A 21,159-nucleotide genomic window follows, 5' to 3' on the forward strand; every position below is an offset into this window, starting at 1 on the left:
TACCGATGTTCTTTATATTAACTTCTGTTTGTAAACATTCTTATGTTTCAAACATTTCCATAGCCCCACAAGAGAGCAAGACCAAATCAACTTAGAACAATGCAATAAATGCTGTGCTGATAGTATTAGCAATTGATTAAAAAATATCTGTTTTCCTTGCTTTGAAAAACACTCATAAGGAATGTCTACTATGTATTGGAACCAACAGGTTAAAGTCAAAGATACAAACAATGTCTTCTTGCCTGCTTATGCTATAGAAACATCATAAGAAATGGTCAAGGTGTAATGACATGTGTGACATAATATGGATATTAAAAAAGCATAAGACAGCATTTCATAAATTACACAAGCAGACTGAAATCAATGTCAGAGAGAATAGAAGTACATTTTTAACAGATGCTGATATGCATGTTTAAATTAAATTCTTGATAAGTAATTAACTCTGCTCTCTAATAACTAACTCTGCATGACAATGTTTTGCCAGGGGTCATAACTCAGTCATTATTTTCATTAAAAAGAAACAATACAAAAGAAATCGAGGACAGTAGAGCAGTCATAATGGAGTAAATTATTTAATTTTATTTTCCTAAATAATCTAAGAACAGGAAAATGCTCAAGACTGTCCAAAAGCAACAGTAAGCATTTCTTGCAGTAAGTCACTGCAGAACAGTCAGGTGAGCAAGAAAGGCTTTAATATGTAACACTTGTCCAGTTTTGTCACCACGAGTCTGAATTTAGCTCTCACACTACAACACTTGTGGATCTTGACAGATGGGTTATTTCTATGTGAAAAGACACTGATCAAGGACTGTACCCTGATCCTCAATATCACCCACTAAACTACTCTTTCAGGAATAAGACTACAAATTAACTAAAATGTTTTGTCTTAGAACAAACATGCCTATACTGTATTTGCTGACATCCTTTTCTATCACATATCTGCATTTTTTTAAAATCTGCCAAAGAATTAGAGATCTTGTTCATGTCAAAATTCCGCATTAAATATCCTTCCACATATATTTTCAGAGAAAGCTGACTTTGTCATGCCTGCATGTCCTCCATTACAGGAGAGATCCAGCAGTAAATTATTAAATTCTGTGTTCTTCAGTTAAATTACCTGTTTGCATAATCAATCCCAACACATTGCAGTATGATTTTGTCTTGCTGATGAATTAACAGTCTTTACACATATAGGACCAAACATGTATAAATCAAAAAACCACAGCAGTTAAGACTAGTGATGTGGAGCCTGTGATGCTAAATTCTGGCTATTTTTAAAATCCCAAGTACTTGCTTGCTCATGGATTCAATCTGCATCAGGAATTAATGTCATCAGAACTGCCAGAACTGGACAAAGTAATTCCTTCCTCTGCAAACACAGAACTCCTGCTTTTTGTTCACACAGGACTTCCCTGTTTTTCTTGCAAAAAACCCACAACCCTAAAACAACCCTCATAACCCTCCATCCTTCCTTTTTTCACTCCTGCCACCCTGGCAAAAAAACCTCACCTCTCTTTCAGAGAAATGAGCATGCCTTGTTACATGCTGCTCTGTAACTATAGGAGCAAATCAATAGCAGCTGAATGCCATCTGCTTCGGGCAGCAGAACAGCACCAAAAGTGTGAGCAATGCATCTTCCCTTATTGAAAGGTTATTTTATGCAAGTAAACAATTCATCGTCTTCTTGCACGCTTGATGCTCATTTACCACTTTTGATCAATAAAATATGCAAAACAACAAAAAAATTGAATCCTAAGAGTAGTTCTGATGCCAGTGTGATAGGTAATCAATACCAGGTCTCTGTTCAGTAAGGCAGCCAGTAGGGTAACTCCTTTATTGTATGAACCCAGGAGAAAGTGTGGAAATGTGTCTCATACCTATAAAATGCAATAAAAGAGTGAACATCACAACTTCTATCCTGGAAATTAAAAAAAAAGTAAAATAAAAAGTAGAGCCACTATTTTAGTTGTGTTTTCCCCCTAACTATGCAAACATTACTAATGTCAACTTGCTTGATCATTTCTTGCAAAGAATCAGCTGTGGTGTTGCTAGACCTCCACTATCATTACACAGATATTTGGTTAAATTGTAGTCATTACAATTGGACAACAAACCCTCTTCCTTCTGAAGCTGCTCTACCTTATTAAGCCTCAGTTTTCAATGTATTTATGGTTCAGGTGAACTCAGTTTTTCTGTTAAAAACAAACTGCTATGGGAATTTCTTCTGCACAGTGTTTCTTTTAGTCAGACCACAAACTGCCTTATTACATTAAGCCTCTTGACAATTGATTCAAGTAGAATACTTCTCTCCCAACAAAGAAAACAACATCATTTTTACAGATACTGCAGAACAAAACCTCCAATTTAAACAGTTTCCTAAAATAACATAAAATACTTGAAATAACAGCTGCTACCCACAAATGCTCTCTAGTCTAGTGTACCAGATATCCTAACATTAAAAAAAAATTAAAATTACTCTCTCATTTGAAGAGCAATTTTACGGATTGTATCACAAAGCCACAAGTTAAGCTGCACACTCTGTATTCTGATCTGCACTTCACACCAAATTCTCTTCAATCTTGTTTCCTGCATATTTCTAGAAACACAATTATTTGGGTATGTGACCTTTACATACATTTGGTTATTTGAACTGAAAAAAAAGCTTGATATTCTTCTGTAGAAGAATATCTTATGCAGGGCTTCCATTTAAGAAAACTAATCAGTACAATTTTCAAAAAAAACCCCAAAACCAAAAAACCTTGATTTTTTAAATAATTGCAATGCAAAGGCATTTTCCAATGCACAGGCTTTGAGAAAAGTTCTATTAAAGTAAAACCAAGAAATACTGAATAAAACCCTATTTCACCATAAGATTATAACCAAACAGTAACTTGTAGTCAAGCAGCAGTACTTCTACATAGGAAAGGCAAAAAAAATCTCTCATTAGCAGTTCAGTTTTCATTATTATTGCAAAAAGAAGGCAACTGGAAGAACATATCTGCAAATCAGCATGTATAGAATTTTTAAGGTAATTACTGGTAATTAAAAAAGAACATATTCACACATCTGGAAAAAGTCCTTCTGAACAATCAATGAAACTTAATGAATGTAAGATAGATTTGGGATTAGGATTTATTTAAATCTGTGAATTAGAGGCAGGTTTATAAGCGACAGTTCAAAATTTTTCTTTTATTACCTTATAAGACCCCAAACATTTGTAGTGGTAACAAGCAACTGCTCCTTCTGTATAATGTAGCTTGGATTGTGTTCCTCCTGCATCCCTTCTTCAAAAATGCTTATGAGTTTATATGAACCTCAATATATGGCTTGCACACATTTATAGAAGCCAAAACAACTTTGATCAAATTAATAATACAGAACATAGTAGTGAAAGTGCAGTAGCTTGGAGTCAATGACCCAACTAGCAGCAAGGGTATAATTTAAAGTCAGAAATTTCCAGTGCATGCACCGTTAGCCACAGTGAACCTGTTACTGCTCTAAAGGGAATTGTTTGCCTCTTATTAGATTTTCTACAGCACAGCCATAAGTGATAAATGTACTGCTGTACTCACTGTCAAGTTAATCAATGCTGCCAAAGTTTTGTTGACCTAACAGTAATCCATAAAGTGAGCGGCATTTTCTCTATCCCTATGACATCTCAGTCCTCAGTGGGGATACAAATCTTACAACAGCTTCTCAAAAAGAAAAAAAACAAAAACAAAGCAAAGCAGGGGGAAAAAAGATATTTTCAAAATTCTGTCTTTAAATTAGCAGACTGTGAGAATGCCTTGCTTCTCTGACAAATTGCTTAAAAATGATGGCGATACAATGGAATCAGTTTAGATGACTAAAATACTAGCAAATGGATGACTTCATGGAGGATAGAACCTTGCCTACTAAAGAGAAGGTAAAAAACAGCTTCATGAGTCTTTCACAGAAGCAGTTGTGAACACGATTTACATGTAACTATAGATTAGTGCACTGGTTGGAACAGAACACATTGCAGCAATTCTGAAGACAGTAATGTGAAAACAATAATAAAAAATCACCACCAATAAAACTTGTCTATTGCTGTGTCTAGCTGTAATTCACAGTCCATGCGAGGCATCACCACTAGAAAGAAGAAAAAGTCAGGAAACAATCCCTGGTAGAACAAGCTACTCTATAAACAAACTGCTGCCATGTTCTCACAAGCAATAATAGACGTATGAAATATGAATTGCCATTGATTTTTCTTCTAGAGGTCACTCTGCTCCATGTTTTACACAGTCTAGGCATTTATTTGGGTGGCAAACTGACAAGTTTTTACAGAATTAACAGAGCGATGTAATCCTTGCTCAATCACAGGTACTTCATTATGGTTCTATTCCTTGACACTTGTCCCTCCCAAAACTCACCAGCAAGAGAGTCCTTCATAAAGGTGAGGAATGATGCAATTACTTGTGAAAAGACACATGCTACTTGGTCAGTGAATGCTTATTTACCTTTCTGTGCTGATGGCACACAAGTGGCATCAGCTGGAAGGCTGTACTTGTCACACCATAGCAATTCTGTGAACAATGTTCTGATTTGGTTAAAAACTGTCCACATTCTTATTGGAAGAGGGATAACTTCTCCAAAACAGAGAAAAAATATTGCAATTTAGCCTGCTAACAGAAGCAGAAGAGTTATCTGTATTTCCATTAAAAATTATCATAACATTAGAATGCCGCAAGAATGCCAAGATGTTCTCTATAAATCCCGTATTTTTGATGCTATATTCTCACTTAGCAACTACTTGATGTTCCTCACTCAGCAACCAGAGAACTACTTAATTATGGTCAGTAAACTCCACAAATGAGGCTGAAATTGAGTATCACAGATTAATGAATCATACATATATTCTGGCATTTTAGACAGCAATCTTCCTTATTTCTATTACTCACTTTGGCACAAATATATGGTCTCCATGTTTTCCATACAAGAAGAATTCATAAAAAAACGCTGTGTTGCACCTTTTCTTCCCAGTGGTTATTATTTCTCTGAAGACTCTACTTTTTAAGAAAGCTGTGGCATCTGAAGCTAGGTAAAATTGTTATTTAAGTCACACCTCGAGGTGCTTCAATGAAAAGGCAACACAGTACTATATACAGTGGTACAGAAAGATTAATCAAACTCTAGACTCCACGATGAGCAAACAAAAGTGAGTATGCCACCAGATGTGGATGTACTGTAACAGTTCAGAAAGGATTTATAGTAGATCTGAAATCCACAAAACACCTATCATTGTTAACTGGCCACAGAGATGACCTTCGATACATGATCATCAGAAGACAATACTAAACTGACATGTAGATTGAATTGAATAAGATTGAATAAAGTCAAAGGGACAAAATTAAATATCAGGGGGGAAGAAAAACAGAGCAAAAAAAGGTTGAAAGATGGAGAGCTGAAAGAATCTGAAGTTAATAGAATCTGCTATAGATTTAAAAAAAGATAATATGGTGGTTATAACTGGCAAATATGCTACAGGAAAAATAATTTACATGTCTCCATACACACAGTAACAAACCCATCAGTCTAGTCTGATGATAGACTTCTCTCTGACTTCCTTGGTGAACATCACTGCTCTGTAAAACTGGGCAAAAATAATTGACATTAATTTCTGTAAAGAAATTTTGATTATTTTTGGAATTTTTTGCCACTTAAAATTTGGGTTGAGATGCAAAGCCTGGCTGCTGGACCTCTTCACTGAAATGCTATCTATACTTTTACATTAATAATACAATTCCTGAGTTTCTGCATTGAACCCAGTTATCAAGAGCCTCCTACAACATTAGAAGGCAAATTTGTCATAAAACCTGCTAATCTTTATTTCCAATACTATGAAAAGACCCCAATATTCTGTGGTAACTTACTCTTGCAGTACCTGTTCTTGTAATTCCAGCACTTAAAACTGGATAACTAATTCAGGTCACATAATTAAACTTGCCTGAATTTGATTAATTATAAAAAAAAATCCCCCTGTAAGGCAGGTAAGCACTACTGCATGGCATTTAAATACAATATCATTACAGAAACACAAATTGCTTCTTAACTGTGAAGTAATACAACTGCTGCTGTTCAAAACTATTAGCACATATCATTGCTTGACCTTGACTGAGTCCAAATACACAGAGAAACGTCTGATGGGATAATGTGGAGATGGCTGCTTAATTGCTGCTGGTTGCAAGACTGCAGACTCTGAATTCTGTGCATGGTCTTTGTTCCTCCATACTCTCCTGTGGCTTTGTGGGTGCTTTTCTTTATGAGTGTTACATCAGGAACCTTTCCCACTGAACTATGTGTGAGAGCTGGATCCCACAGTGAAAGTGCACTTGAAGATTTGGATGCCTCGACATCCAAAGAAACTAAGAGAAGTTTCACCTGTCTAATTTCATCATCATTTTTGGGAGATAATCTGAGTTTTTCAGAATCCAGCATTAAGGGGAAGCTGCTCAGAAGACCATGGTTACACAGAATACAACTGTGATCTTATTCAGGTGTGACTTGCCAGCAAGGATACAAAGAAAAATACTGTAAATTACCTGTATTCAAAGTTCTGTGTCTTTTAAAGCATGCATGTTATCATCAGTTCATGAGCTGCTATGACAGCATACTATCAGGGTTATGAATGTTGAATTCCTCTAATGATGATGATATTCCAGAAATAAAAAAAATATGAAGCTCAAAAAATGGAGGATGAACTCTCCCAGTCAGATACACATAAGTGGAATGACATTTTCTCAGAAGGTTTTATTGGGAAAGTTATCACTGACCTTTTCATTTTCCTAGAATAGATGTACCCAGTGGGTTGCAACAGCATAAGAAATAAGATTTTTATCCAACCATTTTAAAACTGTAATTCTGCAAAAGTAGACTCCAGCTACATTGCTGCTGTAAAGGCCAGAGATGCACCATACAAACTGATGCTCTAAGAGAGCAGTTTTAAAAGTTGTGGCAGCTGGTATATTTGTGCTGTCAATTTATGGGAATGATGCCAACACACAGAGCAGCAATACAACTTGCCTAGCCAAGGTAGTTCTACAAAAACTGAAGAAATCAGTCTATTTCATGTGCCCACTTCTTGATGGAGTAGATTACTCCAAAGCAGAGTATACAAAACAATTATCAACAAGCAAAAAAACTCGTAAAACAATTTTAAACGTATTTATACTCGAAGCCTATAAGTTTATTTCAATATCTACGGTGACAGAGAGACTTTCTCCTCATGATGATGTGTGCTATCAAAATGCTGACACCAGCATTCAGGTGCTTTTTCTGTTTTGTCATTAAGAGAAACATCCAGAGGATGCAGAATGATGTTTGCACCATGTGGACCACTGCAATTTGGCATGCACAGGCAGCTGGAAGAAAGGAACACCCATCCAAAAGGTCTAGATATATAGGAACACAAACCTGTACTAAAAGGGAATCAAAATACAGTGTGTAAGCTGAGTCTCTACCAAATACAGGAGTTACTGATTATTAACATAAGCGAAGCACACTTGGAGATTACTGTGTCTACAAACACAAGTGCTGAAATATATGCGGGGCTTTCTTATGCTTTAGAATAAATCTTGTGATGTTTCTGAATTGTATGACCTGTGTTTCTTCCATGTCTTTTATTTCTGTATCACATATAAAATTTTCCTTTGTGCTTAGTGGCTACTCTCAACTCAGTTTTGCTGCATCAGTGCTTCTTACTGCTTTACGTAAAATTTGCATTCATTGATAATGTTGGTTCAGCCTGTTATACTGAGCTTTGAACTAATTGCTCTCAATTAATCTGTTCCACTCTTTGATAGCTTATTTATCAGATTGGGAAAGATAGATTTAATGGTGCTTGCTGGAAACAAGTTCTTTAATTGGAAATACCTGAGTGCTTAGCTCACTTCGTGCTCTGGCAATTAAGGACAATTTGGAAAAGCGTTTTTCCCCCTACTTGATTAGATATCCAAAGAAGCAGACAAAACAAATGACAACACCACCTAGCAATATTGGTTAAAATAAAAGCCCAGTAGCCAAATTACTTACTATGAGAAATGTGAACCATCCCCATCAATTCCAATGCTGTGTTACATTCATTTTGCTGTATCTTTGCCTCCCAAGTAGGTAAATGGCAAAATTTCTTTCAAAATGCATAGCTCTATGCCTGCCTCTATACAATTATCCCTTTCCACAAATAAGCCAAATCAACAGAAGAAATTATTTTTCTTGATTAAGCTCCCACATTTCTCTTGGGATGAAACAAAACAAACAATTAATCTTTCCTTATTTGTTCTCAGAAGAACCTGCATCCCTTAAATGTACAATAACCAGGGTACCTGTGGCAGGCAGTCGGCAGCAATTAGGCTTGTGCTGAAAACGAATGGACTAGAGTCAGAATGCCTAATCTGCTGAGAGTTTCTACAGGAGGGCAAGGTTAGACCAGGAAAATTCCCTTGCTGTGGAAACACTGTTAAAAATTACCACCTGACTTCAGCATAATTAACAAGGTTTGGGAATTTATATGAACTGAGTAATTGAAAAGAATTAGCAAGAGATATATACATTAATCTTCACCAGTTACAACATTCCTAATGAAATTAAAGATTCTACTTCTGCTTCATGCTTTGTTTCTGCAAACTTTTTTCATCTACAGAAGAAAAAGTATATTAGATAAAGACAGTTTTAAGAAATTAAAAAGAAGAAACTGCACCACAAGCCTCAACTTTTACATCAATACTTGAAAATTTTCTTATTTATAACTCAAAGTGTTTATCAAAAGCAACCCTGGAAGTTTCTTATTTTAATGTCCATATTTTCAAAGTCTACAGGAAAAATCCATATCAGAGTTATAAACTTAGGAACATTCAATGTGTATTTGTTTGTAAATGTACCTTCACAGAAATCCAAGCCAATCTCAGTCGAAAAATTCTGCAATGAGCTTTTTTACATGTAACTAAATCTATATTATATCTTGAGAACACAGACAATAAGCAGGAGGGAAAAAAAAAAGACAATCAAAAGTCATATGGGTAGAGATAGACAATGTTAGAGAAGATAACAAGCATTTGTTATTCTTCTAAGCTACGGATGACCACAGGACCTTCCCCCCTTACTTCACCTTGAAATCCTTCAACAACTTTCAGAAAGGAGTCATCTAAGACTGCATAAATGCCAAGAAAAGGCAGCAGACACACAGACACATGGGAATAACACCTAATGCAGGAGCATTCAATTTACTACAGAACCAAAGAAGAAGGCTCACTACTCTGCCATAACCTGTCTGAGGAAGACTGTTTGCCTCTTCCTCTGCTCACCTCTCTTAGCTACTGTTAGACCAGCTCTCATGTTTTGCTTAGCAGTCCTTCTTGCAAAGAATTCTTCAGTTCCTATGCTCCTTCCTTTCAACATCTAAACCAGAAGTTCAAGAATTACTGCTTGTTTATTTCAGTATCTTTCTGGTAATCCCCTGTGATTAGTTCCACAGCTTGTTGGGTTTTTGTTTGCTTGTTTTTCTGGGTTTTTTTTCAGAATGGTCTATGTTAAATGATACAAACGATATTGGACAATAAAGTTATGGCACACTAGAATCAAGCTTTAATTCAGCTTCCTTATGTATAAGGATTTATTTAACATTGCTTACACATGTAGCATGATCCTACACTACTTTTTCCCCCAGAAGGAGTTCTTTATCCAAAGCACATAATAAATGATTCAGTTATTTCATATTTTGTTTTCTTCCTCTGGCTTCCAAACACAGGCTGTGCCTTATGTGCAGATTCAAGTCCTGATGTAAAAAAAGAATTATACACTTCTTCATGAACATTTTCCCCCTGCCCTCATGTGCAATTTATAAATGTGTAAAGAATATTAATGGTGGATCTTCACTCACACAAAGAGTGTATGTAGAACAATGCTACCAGATTGTATAAGGTCAATGCAATCTAGGTCTAAACTATATTCTAATTTAGTGCTGTATACTACTGAACAACCTTAATGAAACATAGTGTGTTACACTACACCTGCAATAATAAAATACTCCTTCAGCAGAAAATAAGTTTATCCCTTTATTAGCAATTCATTAACTTTACAGACTAATTTTGAAGAAAAAGCCCTTAAGATTTACCTTACTTTGAAAGTCCAATTTAAAAAAGCAATAGTCATTTGTATACCTAAATATAAGAATTACCTTATGTAAAACAGCACAGAAAAGGAACTGAAAATGTTTTTAAAATGCTATGGATTGATTAAAAAGATGGGGGAAACCTGAATCATTCTACCAAACTTCAGGTGGTGATAATAAGATTGCAGGAATTACTGCCCCCTCCTTCCTTCTTTATTACAATGGACAAACATTTTTGATTTCCCTCCACCTTTGCCAAAGACCTTAAGCAAGTCTATTACATATCTATTAAAGAAAAAGAAAATTTACTGCCTACACATGAAATGTGGAGCTGCATTCAGGAAAAGGAAGGTGATTTCTTTTACCATAGCTAAATGAATTAAGTATCTCATACTTTGTATGGATTTAGAAGGAATCAGGGCTGTTAGAATAGTCATCAGCAGATTAGAGGAGTGTGCCAGCCTTTAAGTTTTAATACCCATAGTTCTGATTTCATAGACTGTGATTTAGACAGAGAACTTAATTTCTTTCTCTCTCCTCTTAAATATTTTCCACTTATTCTGAGCATGTATAGTCATGACAGAGACCATTTCTCACTGTGTGGAAGTGCATGATTAGTACACTTTGATGTTCATCTTAACTTTGGCAAAGAATGTAATACAATATCATTATGATACACAGTATAATGAAAAGGGAACAAGCACTTGGACATGATTTCTAAATCTATCACAACTACTAATATAAGTTCTGTGCTTAACTGAGTAAAATTTATTTTGATCACTTTAACATGTAAGAGTAAAATAAGAGAGTTCATGCAGCACAATTCTATACAGCAAAACCAAACAGATTATTGAAGATGAAAGAAAAAAATACTAATCATAAATCACAACACAGCACAAGTTGAAAAGCAAAAATTTAACTCCTAAAACACAAACCAGGTAATTTTCTGAGCATACTTGAAAAATGCTTTAAATAATTCTTCATAAATCTCTGCAGACAGACACTTAATAAATGGGTCTCCTGTAAACTATCTACAGAATTATTTTGCTTCACTGTTTTCTTTGGCTTTCTGCTTCCTCTTAACAAATATGCAATCCTGCATGTGTCAGGCACACTAATTTAAAATCCACAGCCATCGAGACCCAGCTATGTATCTTTACCACCAAAGAAACACGTATGCACAACAGAATCTTAAAAAAGCTGGTCACAACAATGATGGATTTAAGTTATTAACCGATCAAAAAAAGATGGATGGTGGTCTGCTTTTCTTAATCTACATCATCATCTAGATCTATTTAAGGATATGTGGTACACTAACAAACTTAGTTAAGGTTTCGATAAAATCAGTAGAATAATCTGCCCTGTTACATTGAGACTGTATCGATCAATAAAATCACTTGTACTAGGAAAGTACTGTTAAGTACTGACAATCCCAGCCATTAATATTATTTAACACTCTGCTCACAATCTTTAATGAGGACAAAGAACATTTTGTCTTTTTATACTTATCATACCATTGCTTTTCGAACTCCTTACAGAAGCTGTTCAGCCTTGATTCTGCACATTAAATGGAGTTAGAGACAGAAGACACTGAATAATTTTGGATAATTGAGAGAATTTTCAATGTGATTAATAGATGGGGGTGATTCAACAGACTTTCCAGCAAAACATTAGTTAAATCTTATTTCACCGAATCCAACTTTTTTTTGCAACTTTCTAATGCTGGCCCTTTCTTCTCAGCATATTCTCCTGTATTTAAAATAAAACTGGTTTCCAGAAACGGCAATCAGGAAGATAAGCATCTCTTCTGGACTTGATGGGAATTTTTCCGCAAATAAGCTAATTTGATCTTAAATTCGTTAGAAATAGATCTTAACAGTGAATGTGTATATAGGACAAAGGAAAGGACTGCCTCTGCAGGAACTTTTGTGGTGCCTAATGAATGATACAAGGAAGTCAAAGTCATTTCTGTCCACTCCTGCTCATAGACATGGGGAATGGTTAAGCAGAAGCCTAGTGGGGAAAAAACCCCACAGGTTAGGCACACAGAGGATAAGGTGGAGAAGAAAAAAAATAAGCCCACATTTTGTGTAAAACTTTCATAGCCTAGAATTTCAACCTCTGAATTCAGATTTTAAGTATATAACCAATTACCTCCCATGTGTAAAGCATTTGGTCTGAAAAAGCCTTTACAAGTGGCTTTGCACAGTCACATCACCTGCATGCCTCTTCATTATCTATCTATCTATCTATCTATCTATCTATCTATCTATCTATATCTCTATAGATATATCTCAATTGTTCAAATATGTCTTCTCAACCACATAATTAACTCCTTTTTCTTTTTAGATAGTGGTCATGATATATACAGAGCTCAGTTCTTGAAAACACATTAATGTTTAAACAAATATAGTAACAACCTGAAATACAAGCGTGTCTCTAACTACTTTAAGGATTATATAAGAAAGGTCATTGCTTCAGACCAAAGATCCATTTAGGACTGTATCCTATATCCCAAAATGGCTATAAATGGATACCAATGAAGAGTATAAATGTGCAAGACTACCATATAAGACATTTTTCTTCAAAACAAAATCAGCTTCAAAAGTTATTTCCAACTAGAGAACCTTCTATGCTTGACATAGGCTATCCTTTCATATACCTTTCCAGCCTTCCAATTGAACTAACTCAAAATTTTGTGTTCACAACACTCTTTGGTGAAGGTACACAGGTATGTGGGAGCAATTAAATGCTTGATACAGAATGGATTTTTGAAAATATAAAGCAAGAAAAATTGTAATGAATGGATAAATGTGGTGAATGAACATGGACAAAATGGATAAATGTGATGAATCTGAACTGCACAGAAATAAAATTTAAATAGTTGAAGAATCATCATTGAATAATTCTAAGATCATTTTGCCACTGCATTTCCATAATTAAATAGTAAGCAACTTGATTCATTTTTGTTGGGCAAAGGCAATAAAATGTCCCATAAAATGCACCTATCACACACAGAGATCTCAATAATTCTAAACATCTCCAAAAGCACCAGTCACCTCTACAGCTATTACATATGTAACATCAAAAACTGTTCCACTTAAAAAGCACTTACAGATTACATCTGATACTAGAGGACTGTATCAGCTTAAGCCACAATCAAGATCTTCCTGTCTTTATATGAAGCCCTAGTTTTTGTTCTGCTTAAGAGAGCTCAGATAACTTTTATGTACTACTATGGGACCTTTTTTTTCTTCTACTTCAAAGAGAAGAGAAAACAATGAAAAACCGTGTACATCACCAAGCATTTCTTTTCCCTGAATAAATTTCTTTTCTTTTCTGATCCTACTCCTACTTCAGAGTTCTGCAGCAGGATTTCAGCTGCAGTTATAGAACAGGCTATTTGGCTATTGAAAGGCAAAGCTCTAGCAAACAGATTACGTGGAGTACTTGCACACTAGCATCAGGAGCCCAGATGCCTCATTTTAGAGCAGAGATCTCTCCAGTGTTCTTGACAATGGATAAAGTTATAAATGTCTGAATTCGCATTCCTTCTTGTTAGAATAGCAAGAGGTCAACAGAAATTGAATCAGTTAAGCAGTGAAGAAACTAATGAAGCTCCGCATAAGGTGATGGAAAGCTTTCTTCTTCACAATTTGATTAAAAACCCAGAGAAATCACATTAACACAGCCCTCAGAATGATAGTGAAAAGGAACAATGACTGAAGCTTGAGGAAAGCACAATTCTTATCCCCAGCTGAATACGAAATGCCATACTAAGTTTGAAATGCTCTGCAACAGAGTTTTCAAATCAACAAAAAGAACCTTTCAGTATTTTTAATTGAATCTAAAACTTTTATGAAGTAACATCACAAAATTAGATCAACTTAAAAGAAAATAGTACAAAAAATTTGTTCATATCCACTATATCGTCAGGAAAGGCTATTTACTTATTTAAACTTTACCACAAGGAATTATGTATCAATGCTTATTGAAGTAATTAAAGAAAATCATAGATGCCCATGAAGAAAAGACACCTTTAGCCAAATTTTCTGTATTGACAGTTTGTCCTCTGCAGTCTAACTAACTACAGAAATAGCTCATTTGTCCTCATTTTTTGCAATTGCAGTTGAACTGTTCCCCCAAAAAGAGTAAAAAAAAGCAATATAATAATGTGTACTTTTCTTCTTTATATTTCTGATGAGCTTACTCATAAAGCAACTACACATTATTCATTACATTATTACATCCACTGTTTTCCTAACTCCACCCTGCTGGAAACTAAGACAGCTAAGGAGTATAGAATTGGATTTTAATTTCTTAAAAGAAAAATTATAACAGATATGGTTTTACTTATGGTTTTCAGGAAAGACTGGTAGTTAAAATATTTTTAAAGATAATTGCATTCTGAAGAATACTGAAATATAGGTCAAAGTGCTTCTCAGATCTCCAGATTATTTCCTTAAATGGAAAACAAATCTCTAGTCTAGTTTCATAAATGCCATAATTCATTTTTAAGATTGGATTCCTGAAACTACTGGAATGTTGAAGTTCATCAAGTCTTCATGTCTCACAGCCAAGGAGAACTTTAACCAATCTTATCTCCAGGAATCAGGACTGTTCTCTTTGTAAAAAGTTCAAGAATAAATAAAAGGCAAGTATGTTTTCTTGACCTCAGCCAAGAGAGGAATATTAACTCTACATATTAACTCTGGTTAGAGACATATGTACATAGAGACCCTACATTTATACATTTATACAGAGAACTTTAGAAGGTCTACAACTCTGTTTTATATTAGAGCCTTGCTAGTTACAAGAAGAATTTCTTCAGGTCACCCAGACCACATGAAATGAGTTAGTACTCTAAAATTAATAAAAAATATGGGCCTCCTTCAAAATCTCTCCCTATAAGCAAATTATTTCAGTGAAGACTAGCAGCAGCTATCAAGTCTCCTGCTGAGGTGTGGGTGCCACTTCAAAGTGAATTCTGTTAACGATGCTTGTTATCTTGTTGGACTGATGATATCAGCAAATGATGAGATTTCTTTAGCCCAAGGGGGTTGAAAATATCTATTCCATTGAACTTTAAAAGGCAGACCTGTCAAAGGGCAAGTCCCTGGGGTAGACAGACTGGATGGCAATAACATCCAGTGTCAGCTTACTGGGACAAGGATATGACCTAACTCCAAATGAGCAGGTGGCTGGATCAAATTCTTCCCCATTACCAATTCACAGGAAATAAGCTCTGTAAAAACTGCTCCTCCAATAGTATATAATATGAAATGTATTTGTAACAAATACTGATCTGATCCAAAGCAGCTGCAGCTGCTCTGATAGCCAGTTAGATGAGGTCCCTCCAGCGTCACCCCTCAACATTCAAAATAAGACCCCAACTACCTGTTCCTTTGATCCATCTACAAAATGACTTACTGAACTCAGACACAGTAAAACTGTGGGAGTTTTCAAGTGATTTATATCTTATTTAAATACAAATAAAAACCAAATTATATTTCTGTATTGCTTTGTGATAACAGTCAGTCCCAGACTGGACAGTGGATGAAAAAAACCCAAACCAAACAAACACCATCCAGAAGCTACAATGCTGGTTATCAGCCTGCTTCATCATCTTCCACACTTACCTTCACCTTGTGGTACTTCAAAGCAAATACATTTATCTACACTCACTACTATGAGCAGTCACAGGCTTTCAGGGAAGATCCCTTAGGCAGCCTTTCTCAAATTATAGGCGCCTTATACAACCAGCTGCTTGAAATCCTTATCTTCTACCTTTCTTCAACACAAAGCTCCTCATGAAGCTCATCAAGAGAAGATATTTCTAACCATAAATAAATATAAAGTCCAAATCTTACTGCATACTAAAACTACTATCAAGACAGATTTTTGTGAGCAATAGTGTAACCCAGTGATTTATTTTACAAATTTAAAATCAAAACCACCTGGATTCTCATCTCTGCTGTACTGCAAGCTACAAGCTCAGATATACAAGTAAGTAACTATAAAGTTACTTAGTCAATGGCCACTACAAGGTAGTAAAAGCTGGTTAAGTACTCTTCTACTGACAGTAACAGGTGTTTTGAGATTCAAAGGAGACCAAGGGGAGGCATCATTTTCAACATCCTCAGGAGGGGAAGAGGAGGGGTAGGCACTGATCTCTTCTCTCTCAAAGGAGATTTAGATTTGATATCAGGAAAAGTTCTTCATCCAGAGGGTGGCTGGGCACTGAACAGGCTCCCCAGGGCAGTGGTCACACCGCCAGCCTGACAGAGCTCAAGAAGTGTTTGGACCAAGTGCTCTTGGGCACATGGGGTGACTCCTGGGGCTCTGCTGTGCAGGGCCAGGAGTTGGACTCATTGGTCCTTGTGAGTCCCTTCCAATTCAGTTTATTCTCAGATTCTGTGATTTTCTTATTTAGCAAAGTATAAATCAGCTCAGTTTAAGTGCTTTGTGCTGTAGTTTAAGCTCATGCACAGAGACATTTACCATGATAAACAAAATAGTAATAGCTTATTTCTTCATACTAATTTGCTTTAATGTTTGGGGCCACAATCTGTCATTCACTTATCTTTGCATCTGTTTCCTCATTAATAAATTAAACACAATCCTTCTTTCCTCTTGTCAGTAAGTTGATTGTTCTCAGTATTCACAAGGACTCTGTAAATATTATTATACATGCAGTTGAATTACTAAGCATATTAGTGCTCTAGTCAATTGTTTCACAGTATAAAAAACAAAAGTAGCACATTCCAGTCAAACTTGCAAAATACAAAAGTCTTACTTAAAAATAGTGTAGATAAATCATTCTTTCAAAATTCTATTAAAATTGGTCTACTATAACAAGAAAAAGTCCTGATGCAACCTTTCAAAAACAGAAGTAAAATAACCAGTCTTGTGACAATTAGCTGCCAGTGGCTACTGATACATTAAAAAATAATAAATAAATACTCTTTGTAGCTCACAATTTAATAATACTTCATTTATTTGTAATTTTGCTGCTCTTCAGAAAGATATAATGAAATGTTTCTGAGCTCCTGTCCATCCACTCCAAGAAACAAACGACTTGCGCTGAAAGGATTTAAAAGGGCGGTTTCATCATGAAAAGGTCACAAAAAGTAACAAGGTCCTGGCAACTGAAGCACCTTCTGTCTTAGACAGAGGAATGTCTTGCTTTCTTTATTACTTATAGAGAATGATTCTACTACCCTCATTTCATGTCAATATTTTTATTTGCATTTAATTACAGACAACTATTCAGTTGAAAATATCTTAAGAACTCAATATGATAAGACCTTGTCAGGTACAGGTCTGTATTCGATGGCCATCTGCATGGTATGAATTCATTGAACATTACATCTATGTAATAGCTCAGGATTTGCATATGGTTCTGGCTGGTTTTATACAAAACAATTAATGACTGGCATGTCATCATAAAAGTTTATCTGCTGCACAAATGTCTGGCTACAAGCACCACCACTGACTAGTGACAGTAGTAGCCAAACAACTCCTACAGATAAACTGTCAGTAGTACCACCTGAAAACATGTTTGCAATATTTTACAAAAATGGTGTTAAATAAAAAACTGATCACATTTTCTGAAATTGTAGTATATTTCTACACTGTGCTTTGGCAAATGCTTGGCACTATTAAAAAATGTCTCATAACTGAAGCGCCTTACTATGCAATTTTTATTGTCTAGAACCAGGCTCTAATTATCTTAAATGTTAAAATTTCACTGATGATTAATTCTGCTTTCTACTAATGGGCACAGAAATTAATTACTATGACAAAAGTATTAACAACTTTTCTTCTTGTTTAAATTAGTATGCACATTGGTATGCATACAACTTAGAGGCTTGTCATGTTTTTAAACAGATGATGCCCAGCAGTCCCTTCCAACCTAAACCACGGCATGTTCCTATGACAGCCAACAGCAATAGAATAGAGGAAGAGTTAATTAAACGTGCAAGACTGCAAAAGAACAAGAATTGACTAACTCTTCCAGTAGGGGGAGATGTTCTTTTACAGTTTATCAGCAATTAAAAGTGATAACCAGATTACATCTCTACCTTTTTAATGAAATCAGCTGCTTAAGACTAACTAGTACGTGTGCTTTGGTAGTGATTATGTCCAAAAGAAAGTTGTATGGAAACCAGAAAAACCAAAAATTCACTGCAAGAGGCCAATGTGAGTAAAAATAGAATACTTATTCTTGCCTTCCTCTCAAAACACTTATGTTTTGACACATTATTTCTATTAACTCTTTCAGTAAAACAGCACTTGGATTAGTATAGCTGAAAGCGCAGTGAACTGGGAACATGTTTAGAGGAACACCTTCATCTGGCTTTGCCACCAGAGAAACAGCTGTGAACGTACACCACAGGACATTTTTTAAAGCAATCATGGTGACAATAGAAATTCCATTTATTAAAAATGAATGGGATTTATTCCTGATATATTTAGACGTCTATACAATTGCATCATTCCTGAAGACTCCTTTTATTGTCTTTATCAAAATCATGACCCATCTAGGTAGATCCTAAGATTTAAGGCAAATGTCCAAACCAACTGAGATTAATATGAGATGACAGGTGCCTATTTCACCTAGAGGAACAGTTCATATACAGGCATGTACAGCAGAGTGATATCAATTTAATGAGCTGATGCTTCCCTAGTCTGTCTAAATGGAGGTGAGCTAATTAAAGCCTCCTTATAGTTTTTCTGCAACATTTTTGATTGGTATAGACAGAACAAAGAATATATTCTTTGGAAATAATAACATTATTTTCCCCATTTTAGGCAGACGAAAATGAAGGTTCACCAAAGTCAATGAGCAGCCTTTGGAAAAATCAGGAAAAAAATGCAAAACAGTCTGGATTTCTAGCTGGTAGTTCTGCTAAGTGAACAGAAATCACTGCTGCTGGTAAGTATACAGATTACTTCCCACTTCTAAAATTGCCTATCAGTAAAATGCCACACTTCCTACTTTCTAATGCTGTGGAAATAGATGCTGCTTTTACTTTCAGCAGGCTGCAAGGAGACACACCTGCAAGTACAACTCCAAGCCTTGTCGTCGCTGCTCCAGGACCTTGGGGACCCAGTTTCTCACGTGCTTTGAAGGAATCTCTGGTGTTCTTATGAACTTCTTGAGCTGCAAGAAAGAAAGACAGAAAGAAAAAAAAAAAAGAAAAAAAAAAAGAGCATAAAAACCTATGTATTAAGGACAACAGCATGGAAATGAAGTTACTAACAATCATCTCCCTGAAATAATAACAGCTGTCATACCTACAGAATGTGGTTAGAAATCTTCACATCCAGTTGCCTTGGATAGTAAAGAGGAACCCTACTAACAATTATTTGTGACTAATAGCCTGAAAATGAAATGGCAACCACTACATGAGAATATTTGAAATTAGATTTTCCCATTAGTCTACCTGGGACAATACCTCACAACATTACCATGACATAACCAGAAATTACCTTGCTAAGTGCAGTGAACACACGATGATGGCTTTTAATTCCAGACTTAGGCAATTATAAACAGGTGTGAAAAGTACAAGGAGGAGTGCTAACCATTTCTCTAGAGAGCTTGCAATCAAGAGAGAAAAATATTGATGCTCTTAAAGTGTACCAAGAGATTGACAGTCTGTGTTTAATATCTTACACAGAGAAACAGCAAGATTGTCACGGATTATATTTCAAAGACAGCTCCATAACTATTCCTCTAAAGATTCCCGTGGGAAACCTTACACATGTATCTACATAGATCTATACATAACGTGTATCTATATAGATCTATACACACACACACACACATATATATATATATTTATATATGTATACATATGATAGTATATACAAAGACAAAAACATGCAACCTGACAACACTAAAAATCCCCTTGCTGGAGCAACATATTTTTAAAATCAAAAAATATTAATGTTTTACTCAAAAGTACAGAGCAAAAATAATAACTGAAATAGACTCTATTGCATTTTAATAGAAGCTGGCATTCTTTCTGTTGGATATTGCCTCTGAGTAAATCTGAAGCAAAGAATGCAAGGAAAGAAACTCAAAATTGACTTTGACATGCATACCCATGGGAGACTGAGAATTTACATTTCATCTTTGAGCTTGCTGGGATGTCACTATAGGAAAAAGCAGTGGCAACGTATCAACGTCTCTGCAATCACAAGTATCGAAGCTGCAGCCGGGAAACCTCAATTGCTCTGGAAACATTTTGCAACTTCCTTATTTCTTAACAGTGCTAAATTACAATTAAAAGTGAAGTGAGAAAAACAACTTGAAAATAAAACTCCAAACCCAGCTACGTTTACTAGCTGATCTTAAAAACAGAATACAACCCCCCATTTTTCCCTCTAAATTGATTGGGGATGTTGAAGAAACTACGGTCACCACTGTTGCGAACTATGACAGCACCTGCAAGCGAGCAACAAATGAGAAGAATGCTCCAGATGAGTGCAGACAAATCTGAAAATATACAAGCATCCACCAAGACCTAGCTGCTTACAAGACAAATACTCTGTGGCTGGTAACTCAGCTGGTGATTAACAATCCCCTTGTGCTCTGTGGCCCTGTTACATATAAAACATCCAAACCCCAACTATTTAATGTGCTGGCATAGATACTGGTTGTAAGTACGAACAACATTATACAGATATACATATACAAAAGATATACTAAAAGCCCATTTTCTTATGCTTACAATAATCCAGTCATATATATTGCTATAAAAAATTATAACAATGTCAAGGAACATTAAGCAAAACTATGTATGCATTAGCTGTATTGCTTCAGACTTGTTCCAACACAAAACAAAACATATTTATGTGAGGACTATTACTGGCCACAGTACCTTCCTGTCTGTAACACTGACCTAATGCCCATGGACATGCTGTAGTCTCTATTTCCTGAAAGACCTAAAGATGGTGAACATGATCAAGTAAAGAGTTATTTGTCCAATTATGAAAAGACAATATGATGTAGAGTATACACT

The 21,159-nt window shown here is 35.5% G+C and overlaps 1 protein-coding gene across 2 annotated transcripts in view; it reads right to left on the bottom strand.

The window, feature by feature from the left end:
- SNX24 (sorting nexin 24) overlaps nt 1–21,159 on the bottom strand; it is a 91,603-nt gene that overhangs the window by 17,182 nt on the left and 53,262 nt on the right. For both annotated transcript variants that reach the window (XM_071424366.1, XM_071424367.1), the window contains one exon: nt 19,191–19,295. In XM_071424366.1, the coding sequence (XP_071280467.1) occupies nt 19,191–19,295 (105 nt within the window). The remainder of the gene's footprint in view (nt 1–19,190; nt 19,296–21,159) is intronic.

The sequence above is a fragment of the Agelaius tricolor genome, unplaced genomic scaffold (genome assembly GCF_023055355.1).
Source record: "Agelaius tricolor isolate 1412-34295 unplaced genomic scaffold, bAgeTri1.0.p SCAF_4, whole genome shotgun sequence".
NCBI classification, from domain to species: domain Eukaryota; kingdom Metazoa; phylum Chordata; class Aves; order Passeriformes; family Icteridae; genus Agelaius; species Agelaius tricolor.